At 42.0% G+C, this 20,411-nt stretch overlaps 1 protein-coding gene across 1 annotated transcript; it reads right to left on the bottom strand.

Moving 5' to 3' along the window:
- Positions 1 to 528: 528 nt before the first annotated feature.
- Positions 529 to 9,301, bottom strand: LOC147454246 (ABC transporter C family member 8-like). The gene is made up of 11 exons (XM_086516252.1): positions 7,332 to 9,301; positions 6,882 to 7,202; positions 6,711 to 6,797; positions 4,942 to 5,565; positions 4,675 to 4,839; positions 4,303 to 4,591; positions 4,004 to 4,218; positions 3,601 to 3,906; positions 1,717 to 1,780; positions 1,179 to 1,418; positions 529 to 762 (listed from the first exon to the last, which is right to left on the bottom strand). Exons 1-11 carry the CDS (start codon positions 8,754 to 8,756, stop codon positions 656 to 658), a joined length of 3,843 nt encoding a protein of 1,280 aa, XP_086372378.1. The 5' UTR covers positions 8,757 to 9,301; the 3' UTR covers positions 529 to 655.
- Between the last annotated feature and the right edge of the window lie 11,110 nt (positions 9,302 to 20,411).

Here is a 20,411-nt window from a genome sequence, read left to right as displayed (position 1 = left end):
AGAAGAGAACTTTAACGTCAGAGGAAACTATCCCAAGAGACCTTGAAGATCTATCCGACGAGGAGAGTTGAAGTTCCACGAAGAAGAGGAAACTTCTCCCAAGAGACCTTAAAGATATATCCGAAGAGAGAGAGAGAGAGAGGGGGGGGGGGGGGGGGGGGGGGGGGTATCACTTGAAGGAGATTCCCAATTGAGGATGGTCAGTTGGGTCACCATTTCCTTGACTCACACTAAAGTCCCCTGAAAACAATGTGCATATCGTCAAAAGCATTTCCTTTTCTCTACATAAAACAAAGCTGTTGTCCTAAGCACTCTACTAGCAGACCAAGAAAGCATGAGTTTCGTGTGTGAGAGTTGCACTCAAGATGTGGTATTCAAAAGGGAAATGGAAAAACCTTTTTCCGACGCTCCATAGAGCAAGCTCTACATAATTGCAAAATCATAGGTTACAATTAGATGGATTGCAATCAAAAAGAGAGCCTCAAATAATTCAAAATGGGGTATTGCAATACAACTTCATGAATTGCAATCTCTCTCTCTCTCTCTCTCTCTCTCTCTCTCTCTCTCTCTCTCTCTCTCTAATTATCTCTTTTTTTCTCTACCCTAGTTGTCAAAATGGGCATTGGAGATGACCTCAAACTGACTTGTACATCTGTCAACTCGTTCGGCCAGCTTGCGCCCAGTATTCAGCCACCAGAAGAGCAAACAAGGAATTCTTTTGCTCTATCAGCTTCTTTGGAGAGTCATACTCCACTGCCACACCTGTATACAAAGCGTTCATCTATGTCAGAAGCGGTAGAGAATAAAGTGCAAATGTGCACATGCTCGATTTAGATATATATTCAAACAACCCACATTAAATACTCACAAACTAGGATGTTCAAGAGAGAAGATTGGCTATGAGACAATGTGCTTCTACCTGTATATGTAAGTGGGCATGGCTCTCATTCCTTCAAAAAGCGCTCATGAAAACTATCAAATTTGGATCTTAAAGACTATGAGATAATGTGCTTGAAACTTGTATATGTGTGTGGACATGGTTCTCATTTATTCAAACGATGCAGATGAAAAGCATCACATGATCCACTCTGAGACAATGCCCCAGAAGAGTATCACATTAGAGAAGAGGATGCCCACTCTTTTTTCTGTGATATAAAAGGAGGCAGTTTGACAGTTACCATCCCGGAGGGCGAGAACCATGTCGCTATCGATGACAGTAGGGATGCGATGCGCAACAGTAATGACAGTGCATGCTGAAAATTCGTCACGAATAACCCTCTGCAAGAAAGCATCGGTGGCAGAATCGATAGAAGCCGTGGCCTCATCCAACACCAGCACCTGGCTCCTCTTCAACAGCACTCGTCCCAGACAGAACAACTGCCTCTGCCCGGCGCTCCAGTTCTCCCCTTGATCGCTCACTGCACACACCCAACCATTCACAAGTTCACACAAGAAATGCCATAACCCATACACCTAAATTCTACACTTCCTACAACTCCAATGATCAGACAATGGTAGAATAAACCACCCCAGAGAGGGAAAAAGACAATTATGTACTACCGAAGCGCAGCGAGTCACAACAACAGACTAGGCTTAAATTGTAGATCTGTGTCTATGATGAATGACCAGTCTGAGATGTATGCTACGTATCCCATTTACTTTTTGTTTCCGCATACACACCCACACGTAAAACTACAAAAGAAACATGAAAACCACCTGGGGTTTCAAGTTGAAGGGGCAGCTTCTGAATCACTTCATCAAGCTTCGACTTTCTCAGAGCCTAAAACAATTGACATTATAAGCTCTCTCTCTCTCTCTCTCTCTCTCTCTCTCTCTCTCTCTCTCAAGTAGGGCTTCCACAATACAACCATAGGTAATGATTCAAGAATATGCGAAACTACACTAAAGCATATCCAATGATATCAGTGAAAAATTTCTCGTAGAGAGAGAAAGAGAGAGAGTTTCTGGACCAACGAACCTGGCAATGAATTAATGATCGATTACAATGGTGGATTAGGGTGCACTTATATACTAACCTGGGGTCTTATGTACCCCCCTTAACAAATTGCCCTACCCGAAATCATGTCAAATAAGTTAAAATTAATACCAACATTTATTTAACTAGGAATCAATTGGGCACAGCTCACTTGAGTTGCTTTAACTTTAACACCCTCCTTGCAGCTCATAGTGGACATATGTAGGTGGACCAAGTCGCTGAAGAAGCTACCAAGGACCCCCCAGCAACAGCTGACTACTAAATACACCTCAATTTTGGAATCACCAACCTATCCTTGAATAGAATGCCATCTTCAGCACTCGTTGCCCCAAAGAAAATTGAACTACATACCACATTACAAACAAGAATCCCAATTCGTGAAATGTAAACATACACATCCAAACGTTCAAAGATAATGAACTTGTGGAGCACGTTTTGTCCATAATCTCGCCAACAATTGCACGCACAATCATAGTGTATTGTATATGTCGCATTGGTTCCTTGCCAGATGCATGTGCCTTGAACTCCGACTCACGAGTTCAAACATTGATGACTTGAACTCCAACATAGGGGTCCAAATCAAGTATAGGGAGCTCCTTTTGCCCCTCTCTGCTATTCACAAGCCTCTCTCTGGCTGCAACAAGTTGGGACAAAGGCCACCTTACTAGAGAAGGTTGAAGCCCTTGCCAGTGTCGTCTGTACCACACAAGCAAACTCCGTCAATTCCTTTGCAGAATTAGTCACTATTGTCCTCAACCTTTGCCTTCATTCTTTGTCGAGCTTTTGCCTTTGCCGTTGGATTTGTAATCCCAAGACAAATGACCACACTCTCCACAGTTATAACAACACCCCAGGACTTCTTTCTAGCATCCAAAGCAGCTTTAAGGAGGTTTGTTGAATGATTTTTTGAGCGGCAAGCACCCCTTCACTGCTAAGAAAAGCATACACAGCTATTGGAATGCATATGCAGGCTCTTACAAGGCCATGCCTAGCCGCATTTAGTTTCTCGGCTCGGGGGGTCAGAATCCTGGCCGGATGTCCTCCGGCACGACTACCAAGAATGAAGTATAGCATTCATAGTTGCACGGAATGTCCATTTTCAGGCTTCCGTTCTCCATCCCAAATCAACTTCCTATTCCAAATCCCCATTCCGTGTTTCAGACATGAGTATCCGTAACAAGGAATGGCAATGCATGCTTGTTTCTGTTCCTCATCCCGCAATCTGATTTTCCATTCCTGGTAACTATGATGGCATTGCACTCATCCTATCAATCACCTTGAAGGTGGGCCACTCTTTGTGTTCTACCTATCTCAGCATTGCTATATCCCCTGTAAGAAAATATGAGAGAGAAGGAGAGGCCGGGGGGTGGGGGGGTAAAGAAACTATGTGTTTGTGTATGTCTGTGAGTGTGTGTGTGCGTGCGCACGCGCATGTTCGTGTGCGTGCGCGCACGCACAGGCACACATGGGTATCATTGATGAGTTTGCCCACTCCTGAGCTCTCCACACATGCATGTTGTGTGCTTGTGTGTTTGCGTGCGCGCATGTGCTTTATCAGGTACATGTGCATGCATGAGGGCAGGAGGAGGGGTGCATAGAAATACCTCCCAAACCTCAAAATCTGTGTACTGATTCAGCGGATCAAGGTTGGTGCGCACTGTTCCATGAAACAGAACAGGCTCTTGGGGTATAATTCCAAGTTTGAAGCGAAGATCATGAAGACCAATTGAGCAAATATCAATTCCATCAATGAAAATCGTGCCATTTGCTGGCTCCACAAGGCGAAAAAGAGCACTGATAAGAGTTGTTTTTCCGCTTCCAGTTCGCCCAACAACACCTATTTTGTGGCCACCATGAAAAGTGCAAGAAATGCCCTTCAAAACCAGAGGAGTCCTCTCTCGATAGCGTATCTGAGACAACCCATTTCCATAAAATATATTAGATAAGCTGAATTTGCCTCTAGAATCTCTTAGAGAGTCAAAAAACAATTAAGTTTAGCATGGGTACTTGAAGGTTATCCAGTACAACTTCTCCTCTTTGGGGCCAGTTGGAAGGAGGCCTATTTGATTCAATCACAGCAGGTGCTTCCCTTGGTAGATCTAGGTACTGTCTTATCCTCTCAACTGATACAACAAAGATTGCTAGGAGGCTCTGCTGAATGATGCAAACAACTAGCGAGCTTCCAAATGCAAGAGCATATGTTACCGCTAGTCCTGTAAACCCTGCAATGCAACGAGAAATCAAACAGTTATCGCAAACAGGCAACAGGAAGCAGCAAGAAACAAACTTGTTTGAGATTTGTTTACCTCCTGAAATATTCTCGTCCAATATTACCAAGCACGCTGACATAACAAGCATAATAGTGCTGCAAAACTCAATATGAAGTACCTTCCACTCTACAAGTACAAATTTGTAGATGTAAGCACATGTGTCTCTATCAATGAGCCGTAAATTTTCTCTCTTGAATCGTTCAGACTGCCTGAATGCCCTAATAGTTGCACTGCCAATCCAGGTCTCTGCAGACTTGTTCACTATAGGTGCTTTTGTAGTTGAGTTTATCCTATTTAGTTGTTGCAAAGCAGTTTCGTTGTATCGCTGCAAAATAAAACCACGTGGCACGTGTTAAAAGTTACCGATGATGTCGTATGCTAATAAGCTTAAGCGTTATTGCACATCACCTGGGCGATCATGGTCACCACAAGTGCTGGTATTATCACAAAAATCATCTGCCAGGTGACTAAACATACGACAATCACGATGCATAGAAAATCAAATCCCATGCCCAAAACAAAAGAAATAGCGAAAGGTATATCGAGGTCAATCACGCTCATGTCCACTGAAGCCTTCAAAAAAAAAGCAGCCCAACAGAAAGACAAGTTCTCAATAACTTCCCTGTTGTCTTTGCTCATCTAGCAATAAAAAGCAATAGTACTACAACGGCATACCCGGTTTAGTATCCTCCCAGACGGTGTAGCATCAAAGAATCCCATGGGTGCTTTCATGAGACTATTCATTAGCTTGGTGAAAAAGGACCTGGAAGCTTGTAGACCGAACAAAACAATCATTTGGCTGCGCAGAGCAAAAGCAAGCATACAGGCAACGGACAGCGCACAATAGACCCCAATAAGAACTTGAGAAGACAAGGCCTCGTTGGAGAGGCCCTGAGCTAACCAAACATTGCCGAAGAGCTGAAACCCTGAGAATAATATCTGGGAGAGGACCAGTACAATAGGAACCAGTCGTGCTCCAGATACTTGGAAATAGCTAACATAGGGTCCCAGTCCCACCTTTCCTGGCGCAATCTCTTCATCTTTCACGAGCTGATCTGGGGATGCTCCCGCTTGCTTTAAATCTGATAGTGATTCTTCGCGGCTCAACCTTTTCTGAATTTTTTGGAACTGAGCTTCAGACCCTTCTGCCTTCTGCACATCCACTCGTGTTCTTTGTTTATCATCTACCACTGTGTGTAATGCTGTTTCATGTGCGGAGACCAGCTTTTCAAACACATCCCCGGCTGCCAACAAATCGTTGTAGGAGCCTGCCTGCCTGATTTCTCCATCTTGCATCACCTGTTCAAGAGGACAGCAATCATTACAATTTTCATAACGGCAGGTCTTGTCCCAATCACGCACATCCACTGTTCATACCCAGTTACATCCACTACAATGAAACTCACCTAATCCTCTTCCCTGCATACAAACAAGCATATCCGGCACATACACATCCAGTAACCTTACATACATGTCACAACCAGTGCTCTTACCCTACACCCATTCATAAACATTGTTACCAAGCTTTGTATACACAATCAGTTGGGTTATGGGTAATAAAATAGATGTACCTTCATAGATTCGAAAAGTCTAAGCTTGAGCTTACGAACTAAAGCAGGGGCAAAATCACTTGCAGAAAAAGACAAAATACACATACAAAAAGAATATTGAAGCCAGAACAATTCAAAATTCATTTCATTCATTCAAGGAAAAATGGATATATAAAACATAAAAAAGAACAAGACCGACTTAGAATTCGCTCTATCTGCCTAAAAACAGATGAATATACAAAAACAAAACAACAGTTACTTAAAACTGTCTTCAGAAGCTTCATTGAATGAAACTTTGAACGAGAACTCAATTTTGAAGACCTACAGCAAGGACAAGACTGAATTTGGATTCGCTACTTGTCCAAACACAAAGAATAAGATCACCACCTATCTCGTGCACACCTTGGACCTCGAAGAAGCAATACACAACCACAACAAACACAAATCTTGAACACTTGACAACACCTGACCTTAACTTTGCTGCTTGTCCAAACACGAAGAATAAGATCAACCCATTTATCATGCATAGCTTGAACCAACAGCTACAACATCTTGCTTCACAAATCCAATGCTCAACAGTAGGTGTAGGTAGGTATAGAGTTTGTCATCGTTAGAACTTCCTCTACAAAATTCACGAGCTAAGTTTCTATCACATTCCCAAGGTGATGGGCAAACTCAGCCATGATGAGGGAGCAATGTATTAAAGAAAGCAAAAGATCATAAAAGAGCTATGTCAATAGATAACAGTGGTAGATTTCAACTTTTTCATTATCGTACATGTGTACCCCCGTCACTTATCATTGAGTTGTAGGTCAAAAATATATAGGGTGACAGGAGCACCAACATGTTTACTCTTCATTACTGGAAGTGGTCTCGACACCTTGAGAGACTTACCAAGATAGTGTCCACAAAGGGCAAATATTCCATCTGATGTGTAACCAGCACTACTGTCTTGTCCTTTAATGCCCCCATCACACATTCCTGTTAACCAAAATGACTTTCTCAATTTCACTATCAGCACTACAAGCTCACTATGTGCAATCATTAAAAGATGCAGGAAATTACATGAAACAAGTGAGAAGATGTGTGTGCATCAACCGCACTAAATGGATCATCCAATAGGTAAATGTCTGCATCATTGTACACTGCTCTTGCCAATTGGATCCGCTGCTTCTGCCCGCCACTTAAATTTGTTCCTCTCTCTCCAATCTCTGTAAGATCACCATGGCTAAAGCACTTCATGTCTTCTTCTAGTGCACAAGCACGCACCACCCTCTTATATCGTGGTCCTTCCATTAATTCTCCAAACAAGATGTTGTCACGAACTGACATTGACTGGATCCAGGCACCCTGAGAGACATATGCTAATCTTCCGCAGATTCGCACCTGTAAGAAGAACATCCCTGCTTACTAACATGATCACACTTAATAAGGCACAAGACACCATGTTTAACATTAGTCCACGCTCAATGATGGATTGCATTGCTAGGACAAGAGAAAGGGAGTCATGCTTACAGTGCCTGATGACCTTGCCATTTCTCCAAGAAGTGCAAGAAGGAGAGATGTTTTGCCGGCACCTACAGAGCCGCAAACAGCTACCTTCTCTCCTCGCTTTATCACCACATCAAGTGCACGAAGTGTAGGTTGAGGATCCTCAGGATGCCATCTCAGAGATGCACCATCCACCCTGATTACATAATCTGAGGTTATGGTTTCACTACCACCGACTGTCGCCAATGCTTCTCCCTCAGGAAGTTCTTCTTCTTGCAAAAAGTTCTCCAAGCGAATAAAAGATATATGAGCTTGAATAAAGGAAGACAAGACGTCAGGAGTCATCCTAACAGGATCTTGGATGATCCTAAAAATTGCTAGTACTGTGAACACCATTGTGGATTTGAGAGGGATGCCAATAAGAAGACAAGTGATGAAGACCAAGCATGTCAAAAAGGTGGGCATAAGCCAATAAACAATGGTAGCGTACATCTTTTTCTGCTGTGTTTCATGAAGATAATTCAGTTCCTCCTTGCGCATTTCTTCTAGAAATAGATTAAACTTCTCTTCCCATGCTTGCAACTTGATGACCTTCATCCCTTGTAGAACTTCTGTGGTTGCTCTGAGCCTTTCATCCTGCTTTTCCATAAACTTGCGCTGTGCAACTTGCATTGCTTTGATCAAAGGAGAGAAACCCACAATTACCACAATAATGATAACCAAAGCAGGAAGTGCAGCGAGCCCAACTACAACAGAAGCAATAGTAAATGCCCCTACAAGAACCATAGGCACAAGCCAGGCCCAATGCAGCCTAAAAGCAAGCTCAGCAAGACGATAAGCATCAACAGCTACCAAGTTCACTATTTCTCCGCTTGTGTAGCGCTGTCTGCCAACGCTGGAAAGCGCAAGCTCTTTCTGATAAACGGAAGCCATCATAACAGATGAAAGTTTTGCCCCCAAAATCCTCACTCTAAAGTACCAATGCCTCTGGGCAAAAAGCTCAACAAGCTTGGTGACTGCAAGGGCCGCGAGAAGCACCACACCTTCATGCTTAAACCGCACATTACCAGACGCATAATCGACAAAATAATAGAGAAAGATTGGTCCAGAGAGGATTCCAGCTCCTTTACATAAGGCTGTGAGACCACTTATGAGGATGTCCTTCCAGAATAACTTCCACAAAGCAAGGACAATGGATTGTTTACCGGATTTCTTGAGTGACTCCCAGATGGTGAGGAAGTCGGTTACAAGCATCTCTGATCTGCAATAGGCGGGGCAGTGTGGTAAGTCCTGAGGCACGAGTGCTCTAGAGTTGCCCAGCTTCATAAGGGGAAATCCACACCAGAAGAACAAGTAGCCGAGCCAGCTAGCATTGCCCAGGTAATCTGGAGGTTCCTTATGGGAGAGGTGAGGCAGCAATGGCTTTTTCAACTCTTGGCGCGCTGCCATTTTCAGACCAGAAATGTTCTCTGAGGAAAGTTGTGATGTCAAGCTCCTCTAGATACCTGTCCTCCCCTAGCAGCAGGTTTGGAGCTACGATGTGTAGAGCAGAGGACCATGATAGAAGCACTTTTGAAGGGATAATGGACAGGGGACACAGAGAACCGCTTTCAACCTCAATCCCAACGGACGTAAGGGAGTATGCAAAAGCCGCAGGCAGCACGAGCTTCTCTGATAGGCAAGCACCAGCTTCAGAAGCAGGGGAGTGGGGAAGCTGATTGTGGAGGTTCGAGAATGATCATGCTTGCATTGCTTGGGGAAGCTGAGAGTCACCAGCAAGACATTCTATGGAAAAGTAGTGATGATGACACAGAAAGAGAATATGCAGAAGCTGCCAGTGTCCAACAGAAAGAGAGCTTCAATTAAAACTGCAAAGGTCAGTAAGGGCCAAGGCGCAGAGATGCAGATGCTTAAAAGATTAAAAGTAAAAACTGTGATTGCTTATTATTATGGCCTCATAAATGCTTATTAGTATGGCTTAAGGGTGAGTTCAGACTAGGCGTCGGAAGATAAAAGCAAAGGGGCGTCGATCCTCCATGGCAAAATTTAATTGGTTGGAGTTGAGGCACTCTTCCGGCGGGCCCTCCATTTTTCTTCCGACCCCCCTCCCCCTTTCGAAAGAGTTGATGGCCTCTCTCAGCCCCATCACTTTGTCACTTTTCCTCCTCCACGTTGTTCACACTAAGAGGCGGCACATTTAGGAAGGCTTGTTTCTTCTGTCGGTTCAGTCTAAACCCAGCCTAAGGCTACCTATAGAGATACAGGGACATTCCAAATTTCCAATGCAATTTCACAAGAAGATTTGGAAATTTTCACATGTAAGAAAACGGAGCCTTTTTCATTGTTTTTCATACAATGCATAACATCATGAGCTTCTTTAAGGGAGGCATCGCGTACCTGGTTAGGTATGATTGGGAGAAGGGGACCGCAGGCCCAGTGGGCAATGCATAACTTCATGAGCTTTTGCTCGAGAGGCACCGCATACCTAGCTAGGCACGATTGGGGCCAAAGGGGACCGTTGGCCGGGTGGTAGCTAGGTATGTGGTGCCTCCCTCACATAAGCTCATGATATTGAGGTAAGTCACAATGTGGGAAGAATCCTTGTGTCAAAGATCTTGGGTTCAAACCCCCTTGACAACTCGTATGACATATGGCCCTTAGGGGCTGTTCTCCTAGTCCAAATGATGATTGGCCACCCTAACCCGGTTGGAATGACTCACCTTAAGAGTCGGGTTGCCTCCACCTACGGGGGTTGGGTGTGTGACTGTGTTGTAATTTCAAGTTCTACTCTCTCCAAAAAAAAAAAAAAAAACTTCTTGTGAATTTGGAAGTACGATTGAAATTAAATTTGAAAAGCCTCTTTTTTTTTTGAGGTTGGTAGTATGTGCCAACGATTTTCAGAAAATCGTTAAATCGATGAATCTGGCAAGATGCTGTGTGGCACACATGTTTGGGCTATGACTCGAGGAGCAAAAATCAACGAGCATCTGTAGCGAAGGACGCAAACAGAGAGACGACGAGCAAAGACAGGCAAGTAGCGAGAGGTGACCAGCCAACAAAGGAGTCTGACTTTTTTTTAATTAAATACCTTATTCGATGAGCTGTTGGTTTACAGCGTTGCAGTATTGTGCGTTCCTCTTGTGCGCTCGGGTTCAAAACTCCGCCGTTGTCTTTTGAGAAATGGTTAATAGAGACTCACTTAATGAGGCATTGGAGAATCTCCAGAAGTATCTGTCTAATATCTAATAAAATAAAAGTGGAACCCAATCTTTGCAAGCACGTCACATTACTTGGAATCTGAGGAGATGTTGTCATGCCTACCAAGGAAAAAAAGGGGAATGGTGCCCGTGGAGGAGAGAGGAGAAGAGAGAGGAGTGCAGTGACGTTTGTATGGCGGCGCATGATGATTTTTTTTTAATTCTGTGTAGCGTAGCACTGGGGCATCGCGTGCACTGACGGGCCGTCTCTCTCTCTCTCTCTCTCTCTCTCTCTCTCTCTCTCTCTCTCTCTCTCTCTCTCTCTCTCTCTCTCTCTGAGACGCGGACACAGACACAGAGTCTTGCGCCATGCTTTAGCGGGAGGTGAAGAGGAAAAGGACAGGGGAGGGCGAGGTGGCGTGTCAGTGGGCACGGACAGGGTGAGTCGGACGCGTCGTAGGAAATGGTGTGGGTAGCTATTTATATAAGCACGGAGGTGGCGATGCTCTTTATGCGGTGAGTGGACTAGGTCGCAGCCATGCTCCACAGCGCGGTGTCTTTCCTACGACCTCAGCATCGCGTATCTGCTCCAATGCTTGCTGCAGGTGGCGATTGGTCGGTTGTGAGGTGGTACACGATGGACGCTCCTCTCGATGGCTATTGCCGGCCCACAGTTCGGGATTGCTCGACTATTACGGCAGTGCACACAAGCGGTGCACACAGCTGAAGGCGGACAGTGTTACGCTACGACCTGCTCGTGGTGCGACGCATCTGCAAGTAGATGCCTTGTGCCAGCTCGAACTCCAGCGTGAGAACCGAACCCCAGCGGACTTTTGCTTCGGCTCACAGCCTTGGCGAGTAATCTACCTCATTAATAAATTAATGAGGCGCAGCGTAGCCCCAACAGAGTGTTGCTCAAAATATGTCTGCTAGGATCTACAAGGTATATACTATAGACTGTAGTACAAGCGTCTTATTATTTAGCACTGTGCTGCGTAACCATGCATAGGATTAATAAATTCTAGCTTTACTAGACACGTGACTCATGTTCCTGATTCAGACATAAAGAACGCCACGCAGTTTCAATTCCCAAACTTCCATGACGTACCTGGCTTTTTCAGCAACGTTCAATTTCAAAGCTTTATTGTAAATTTTTTATTTAATTTTTTAAACTTCCTTGGCCCCTCGCACTCCGCAGTGTCGCACAGCAACGTCCAATTTTAAAGCTCAAAATTTGGCCTACGTGGCATGCTCCTGCTCATTAACTCTCCCATTACAACGATTCACTCTAGACACTCTAATAGGAGAGAGTTCACACTCTTCATCATATGAGCTTCAATCTCCATTAAGCTTGAACGACCATTGTTGAAATCAAAAGCTGCCCTGCCACCAGTGTTCGGGAAAAGTGTGCCTCAGCTTAGCCTTGAGCCGGTTGCAAAATCAAAGTGGCCGATTGAGGGGAGGGCAAGAAGGAGAAAATTCCGCTTAAAATACATGGAAAATAATGTAATGTTGCAAAAATAATGGCTAGTATTGTAAAATTTCCGGTTCAGATTTGTCTTGGAGGGATTTTTGTATATTTGTGAAAAATATTTTTCCCGAACATTGCCTGCCACTAACATGTAGCAATACCAACTAAGGCCAGGTTCATATGAGGCAGCGGTAGGAAAACAGAAAGGAGCGTGAGTCTTCGTGGACAAATCCCATTGGGCAAAAATGTTCTCGCTTTTTTTCGGACCCATGGCAAAATGGACCAGCCCTCCCCACCCCCCTCCCTTCCAAAATCCCTCACAGTTGCCCACTTTTCAGTGCGAATCACAATGTGTGCAAATTGAATTGGGTTCACGAGCTGTAGCCCCACCACTAGACTACAGCTCAATGTTTGATAGAAAAGCTGAAAATCCAAATCATATTTGTTGCCGCCTGTTGTGAACGAGGGGGGAGGAGGAAAGTGAAAAGCAGGCTCTCTGTCGCACAAACTCGTCTGAACCCACCCTAAAAGGACTCATTTGAAGTACAAAGAGAAGGACCCATCACTATGGGTGCCCCCCTCGCTTGGGAGAGAACGTCTTTCAATGCAAAAGATGGCATGTACTAGTCGAGCTCTTCCCACCTAGCCCTTAGCCAATGATGCATCCAACTCGTTCGTTATCTAATGGAAAGTTGTATGATGTTCTCTAACAACGCCTCTCGTGAACTCCACTAGCGAAGGCAGTAGGCAAGGCTGTCCGCCGCCTCATTTAAACCCAACCTTAATGGCTCATTTTCCATGCAGACTTGAATGGAGCCTAAAAGTGCAAGGATGCAAGGAAGGTGCCACAGGATTGTAATATAGTGTGGTTAAGGTGGAATGTGGTTTTGTATATCTTGCAAGTTTTAATTGGAACTCTAAACAACAAGAGCATGAAAACCTTGTTTATTTCGAGCTCCAAGGAGGTAGGCTGCCAGACTTTTACTGGGTTTGAATAGACATAAGAGCATGAAAACCTTGTTTTTCGAGCTCAAGGGATGCAGGCTGCTAGACTTTTAGTGGATTTGAATAGAAATGCCACCAATAAGCAACACCCATGCTAGATTTTTGAGTTCATGCAACATGAACCTAAACGAATTCCAATGTAAAAAGTCATGTGACAAAGCCTTGGAGGGGATATACACACCAACATCCATTAATAAAGCTATCAATTTTGTTTGATTTCATCTACAAAAGCTGAGACAACAAGGGTAAACTTTTTTTTCAAGAAAAACTAGGCTTTTGCATTAAGCAAAAGAAGAAAGTGTTACAATAATTATCAATGCCATTATTTTTGAACAATTTCTTTTGTGTAACTAATCTAAAAAACATTGAAAAATATATGGTACAAATGGAATTTTACTTTACCTACTATTTTCAAGGTTTAAGGAAAAAGCTAGTCACTTTTGTTGCACATTGCAAGTGTAGAAAATCAAAGAGACTCTCAACATTACGTCATCATATGTAGCCACTGTTTCGACAAAAAATATATTCTTTACACTCGACAGGGAAGATAAACGCTTTGGGAGAATGATGATAACCTATGATTTTATCCCTCTTTTAAAGCCAATGGAGTGGTCAAAACCTCCATTAGAGTAGCACGACATCACATACAGTCTAATCCCTTGTATGTTCTGCTTACCAATTTGATTTCTCTCTCTCTCTCTCTCTCTCTCTCTCTCTCTCTCTCTCTCTCTCTCTCTCTCTCTCTCTCTCTCATATCGATCCATAATCTTTCTCTCTCTCTCTCTCTCTCTCTCTCTCTCTCTCTCATATCGATCCATAATCTTTCCCTGATTGCTTAAACAACCATGGCCACTCAGGAAATTTTAGATACGGATCAAACGGTGGTATTCTTTTGAGAGCTTAAAGGTGAATGCAATATCATAGCCTCCTGCAAGAAAAACTTCAGGAGATGCAACAGGAATGTTGACGCTACAAGAAGCAAAGATTCAAATCAAAAAGCACCAACAATCAAGAAGAACAATTCTTCTCTATAACCACAATATATAAATCCTACTGCTTACCCACCATCAAGACCCGATGGTGCATTGACAACATTACAAGCAATCTCAACGACAATCAAAATGGTTGTGACCAAAGGAAGGTAAACAATAAGAAGCATGCCAGTCTCCCTTATCTCCCACTTCAAACTCACTCTACCACAAAAAATTCAGAGTATTCAAAACTCAACTCAACTCAATAACTCTAGGACCTTTTCACAAAGCTCTGATACCAATTATTGAGCATGTAGTGGAAGCCAATAGCTTCTCTCATAGACATGGCAATGGAGAGTGTGAGCAGAGAAGAGAAGAGAGAGAGAGGGGGGTGATAACACATGAGTGGAGCAAACAAAAGAGAGATTATATTACTTTTTCTTAGCCTTTAAATAGGCTTACCTCTTGTTCACACACAGTGATGGCCACCCAAGTTGGACTGACCCAAGAAGGGATGAAGGTAAGCAACACATTTTAAGTGGACAGCATGAAGACCAACAATGACAAAGATTTTGATGTTAAGGAACAAGAAGAACATGGTAACTTAGATGACCAAGATAGCACAACTATTCTTGCACCTTAACTACACAGTCATGTGCATATTCAAATGGGGATTGATGATGTTGCTCTTAACTTATTGCATGATGTTGGGACTATGAATTATTACTTTCTATGTGTATTGCACCAAAGTTGAAATTGCACATGACTCCCATAGATAAGGTAAAAGCAACTTTTCAAGGAAGATTAAATTTTGTTTATATAATGAAAGGGTAAAGATACCAATTAGGAGATCTTATTGAGTCATATAGTAGATTTTAGTTCTTTGGGACCCACATCAAAGAGATGTAGCTTCATATGTTGTACAATGTTTTCTTTGTTAATGAATAAAGTGGCATCATGGAAGATGTGATTTTTTGAAGAGCATTTCATGACCATCGCTTTTTGAAAATTCAACGAACAAATTATCCAAACAAGTATCATGCGTTTGTTACATATGGAAAAAACTTTTACACCCTTCAATACATGGTGGAATGTGCTTCTCACATACATAAAGTTGGGTAAAAACGGCACATACGATAAAATGTAAAATGGCTTTTGGGTTTAGATCTTTATTTAGTTTAAAAAATTTAGCATCATTCATATCCTAATTGTCGTTGTTCTTGTTGCTGTCGTTGTGATTATCACCTCCATTGTTTTTGTCACCATCCTGTCCTTGCGAAGCAAAGAAAGAGCTCCACACGTGTGTCCAAGCTTCCATATCAAACTCGTTGCGCTATCATAGCTAATCTTCCCCAGTTAATTATTGCATTGTGAGCAAGAGTGCCACAATTATTGATGTCCTCTTTGATTAGATTTCGAGCATTGTTTAGCTCAAAGAATGTGTTGAAGAGATTTTGTGGTTTGGAAGGTATCATGGAAAGCTTGGGTGTTGTTGCGAACAATTTGTTGGGGTTTAGAGCAATTGGTCGAACCCATTATCAAACCCTCATTACCCCTAATTTTATTATTTTGACGGTTAATACAATAAGGAGCGTGAGGCCATTATTCTTATTGTGCTTCCACCCAGTTTGTGCTTTTGCTCTCCATCCTCACACCACTGCACATGCACGCATGTATCTATGCATGTGCACTTTCACAAGTGGTGTCAAAGCTTTAGTTGGTGGCACGACGGTGGCATCTCGACATTATCCCCTCTCCCTGTGTCTGCATCGGCCTCAGCTCGGACCTTGGTGATTGAGTGTGTGCAATATACTTTTTGAGAGTGATAGTGTGTAGAAAAGGATTTAACGAGCTTGGAATCCTAGAGGTGAACGCCTTACGGTAGCTCAAGCATTTCTAGATTGTGCAGTAGCATTGAGAACCTTAGCAAAAAGTTGAAGTCCTCTAAGCAACTTTTTTTAGATCTTAAAAAAAAAAACTACAAGCATACGACAACGCTACAATAAGCAAAAGGAGGAGAGAGATAGTGCTGGTCAATTTAGACAGCAATGCAACAGGGAAGAGAGTGATATAGTGTTGACAATTTTGAGTTATTAACATCACCTTCCTGCGTGGTATAGACAGAGTGAGACATAATCTGCGCAGCTAACCTTTTGGAACACTCGAAAAATGCCACGCAAAGTAGGTTGGAGGCTGCACATAACTCCATATATACACTATGAAATTATCCAAGCACCATAGGTTGCAAGTAAAGGAATCCAGGAAACTCACATCACAGCTCATAAGTTATCTTCAATGAGTCAAAGATGCATAAATAACCTGTCAAATTGAGTGTTGCAAGATCAGATTCAAGGACATAGCCTCAAGTGAGATCAAACAAACAACTCAATCTACTCGTTGTGTTCCTACCAATAGTAGCAATCCAGAGAGGGAAAAGTCCATCAATTAGGTAGTGAGGAGATCTATGCAAGTCTTTCATGTCCCTAAGCATTTTTATCAAGGGTTAGACTATTTCTTGGTCACTCACTGCGGAGAGCCTACCTGCTACCAAGAGGCTATTCGCATCGAATATGGCATGAAGTGGGAGCACGCAATGGAATCGGAGTATAACTCACTTATGGCATATAAAACTTAGGAATTGATGAAGTTTCAAGAGGCCAAACAAGTGTTGCCTTGCAAATGAGTGTATAAGAAGAAGTACACGACAAAAGATACCGAGCCTAAGTATAAGGCTAGATTAGTTGCTAAGGGATTCAAGTAGAAGAAAGGCATGGACTTTGATGAGATTTTATCTCTAGTAGTGACTACATTGTGTCGTGCTTGGACTAGTAGCCTCTAAGGACATGGAACTTGTCCAGATGGACGTAAAGATGGATTTCCTTCACAGGGATCTAGAAGAAGACATCTACTTGAAACAACCAGAGGGTCTTGAAGTTGAACATTAAAGGCCTACAAGGTCAGAACTGGTCTACAAGTAAGGCATTGTATGGCCTAAAGCAAGTCTCAAGGCAGTGGTACCAGAAATTTGACAAGTGCATACAATCCCAAGCTCATGTACGGAGCTAAGAAGATCACTGCTTGTATATACCCAATAGTTGAACAATGGTTCACTTATAATGTTGATGACATGCTCGTTGTTGGGAAGTCTAATGATAAAATTTCCATCTTGAAAAATTCCCTTAGCATGCAGTTTTCTATGAAGGATTTGGGAGATGCAAATCACTTTCTTGGTATGCGCGTTAAGAGGGATGGGAAGTGTGGAATACTAGAGTTATCTCAAGAAACATATATCCACAAGGCCTTGCAACCATTTAATGGGGGGGGGTGGGGGGTGGGGGGAGGCTACATGTAATATTCCAATATAGGCATATGCAAAAATTACGTGGATAGTCCAAGATCCACGCCTAGTTGTACACTACAAAAAAAAAAAAAACTCCAAAAATTGCACTGTCACACACATACACACGTTCTCACCAAGAAATGTTGTTGAGTGCATTTTGGGGAGAGAGAGAGAGAGAGAGAGAGAGAGGGAGAGGGAGGGAGAGAGGGTAATGCAATAATATGTACAATGAAAAACCTTCTCTATTGAAAAAGGAACCATTATGATGTATACCTTAGACTTCAAGTCTCCATTTTGTACGTACAATAGTATGTACAATGGAAAACCTTTGCGATTGAAAAATGAACCATTATGATGCATACCTTAACCTTCAAGTCTCCATGAACTAACTAAATTTCCCAACCACAAAAGCTTCAGTGCATGCTCAACATGCTTTAAGAGTCCTAACCAATGGAAAGGCTTATTGCTAATAATCCCCCCTTCAAGACTATCTACTAACGCTTGACAACTAGTCATGAAAAAAATGGAGTTGATATGATCCATTTGACCACATAGATTAGAAGTCTCTCTAGACCATAACATAGAGTGGATGTGTGTGTCTATTCTTGTTCAATCTTGTTCAAAAAGTATCGGCATGGACTGACAAGATAGACTCAATCCTAAAAACCATGACAACTAACCAAAACAAATTAGAATTAAGTAAACATGTCTTGACAATGCTTGAACCCATTACATCTATTGACACAAATAAAATGACTTCTAATCTACAATTGCCTCATAGAGCATATCCCAAACAATAGTTTTTGCACGTTGGCAAGAAAAAGATCATCACCATAAGAGTATGCAATTATTTGACAAATGCATTTTCATAAAACTTGTCCTCATTCTTGCTATCAATTGTAGCAAAAGCACAAGCAATCTTCATTACACAAAATAATTCTCCAAGTACTTTGATGTTCAAGTCACTCCATTTTCTTTAATCCAATCAAAATTTCATACAACTCCATAGAAGCTTGAATCTACGATGTCAATGAAACAAATAACTTTGACACTTGAAGAAGAATAAACAAAAATATGAAATACCTCTTAAAAGATGCACAATTTAACTCTCAAAAATATAAAATATCTCTCAAATGATGCATAATCAAAATCTGCATGTGAAATGCAAAAATGTGCAGAATAATGTTTTCCTTCCACCTCTAGGGTTGTTTTTTGAAAATCAATTTCTACATAAAATTTTCTAATAAACAACTTGCTCTCATACCATGTTGGTGATCAGAGGAGAAGATGAAGATGGTGAAGAGAGGGTGGATATGGAGGCTCGATGGAGGTGATTATATATATATATATATATATATATATATATATATATATATATATATAGAGAGAGAGAGAGAGAGAGAGAGAGAGAGAGAGAGAGTACAATAAAAGAATCTACTCTATTGAAAAGGAACCATCAATGTATACATAAAGCTGTCAAGGCTCTGTGCACTAACCACACATTTGCTAACTAATAAAGCTTTGTGGTGCTTGATCTTCATGCTTTAAGAGTCCATACCCATGGGGAGGCATATTGCTACCACATGTATGCCTTATGTGAGGTGTTAATCAAAACACATATACGTGCTTAACAAGCTTCTTGCTTTGAAGCTATACTTGTGGCCATTGTGATGCTCAAATGTGGATAGCTTGATTGATGATTACTTTGTTTCTTGGTCAATTGAAGCATATGGTTATGCCAATCTTGACGCATATATTGCAATAGTGCTATTGGTGATGAGAGAGTTGATTTTAGGCATCTAATGCATTGAGGGGCTTTATACGATGAAAATTTGATTGCATTATGGTTGAGCAAGCTCGTGTGAGAGTGGTTTCTATAAGTTTGATGCTTTCATGGCTATATATGAGTTTTTCAACTCATGGTAGTTAGTTTTAATGCTATTGCTATCTCATCAAGCTTATGAAATGTCTATGGTGATTATACTTATCTGTGACCACTAATGCAATTTAAAGCAATCTTGACTATGTATGCCATATGTAAAGCTCTTTATGAGCACTTAACGCTCTTGATTGGCCACTTGATGCTCTTTTGCTTAGCCAAACCAATTTTCAAGAAAATTTGATACACTTTTGATACTGTTATTGCAATGTTGATTGCTGACGCCTCTCCTGCGTTATTGAGATTGAGTTTGATTCTGGTGGGAGAATAACAGATTTTGAGGTCATTGCTCTACTTGGAAATTGTTTGAGAGCAATGTGTACTACATAGGTAGATTTTGTCTATCGGTTATCTTTTACGTACAAAGTTTATGAATCCTTGTACTCACTTGTGATGCTGACTTTGGCAACTTATGGTAGTTGTCTTGTGTCTTGAGTTTGCATAGCCTTTTGTGAGGGTCGTGGTAAGGTCTTCTAAAGCTGTGCACTAGGGGTTGACTTACCCAACGTGAGGTGGACTAGGTTGATGGAGATAGGACAAGGTGCTCGATAGGCGAATTGGCTTGACACTGTTATTGTTGGAATTAGGGTCGTGATGCACACAAAAATTGGAGAAGATGAAGAAGCCCAAGGCACACAACAAAGAATGTATTCCTTAGTGTGCAAAAAGAAAGATAATTTAGCCCTCGAGTTACCCATATCTACAATGCATGGGGGAAAAATCCTCCGAGTGAGGAAAAAACTGCCTCAACGGTCCTAAGTGTGTTCACACACATCACTCCATAGACATAGTAACAAATCTCCCCTAGGAGTGATGCAGTGAACGAAAGTTGGTACATAGTGTATAGGGAGGTACCATGCCCTAAGGACATGATCAATCCACAAAGGGAAGCAAGCCCAAATCTTTGCAAAAAGGTTCAAACTTCTCACAAGGCAATGCCTTTGTGAAAAAATCCCGAAGGGATTGGGAGCTTAGTTGAATCACTACTCGGGTGCAAAGTGCAAATGAGAAGATAGGCTCACGTATTTAAAGACGAGTTCAATAGATCATCTCTCGGAGATCAATATGCTTTAGCAATTGATGGCAATGTGGTATTTTGGATTTTTATAACTTGTCATAACTTCAATGTTTAATTTGATGTTTGAACTTTTAAGCCATCATGATAGTATAATTAAGGCTAT

Source organism: Adiantum capillus-veneris, chromosome 7 (assembly GCF_014529385.1).
Source record: "Adiantum capillus-veneris isolate H3 chromosome 7, ASM1452938v2, whole genome shotgun sequence".
NCBI lineage: Eukaryota > Viridiplantae > Streptophyta > Polypodiopsida > Polypodiales > Pteridaceae > Adiantum > Adiantum capillus-veneris.
This window is presented reverse-complemented; position numbering and strand designations above follow the sequence as displayed.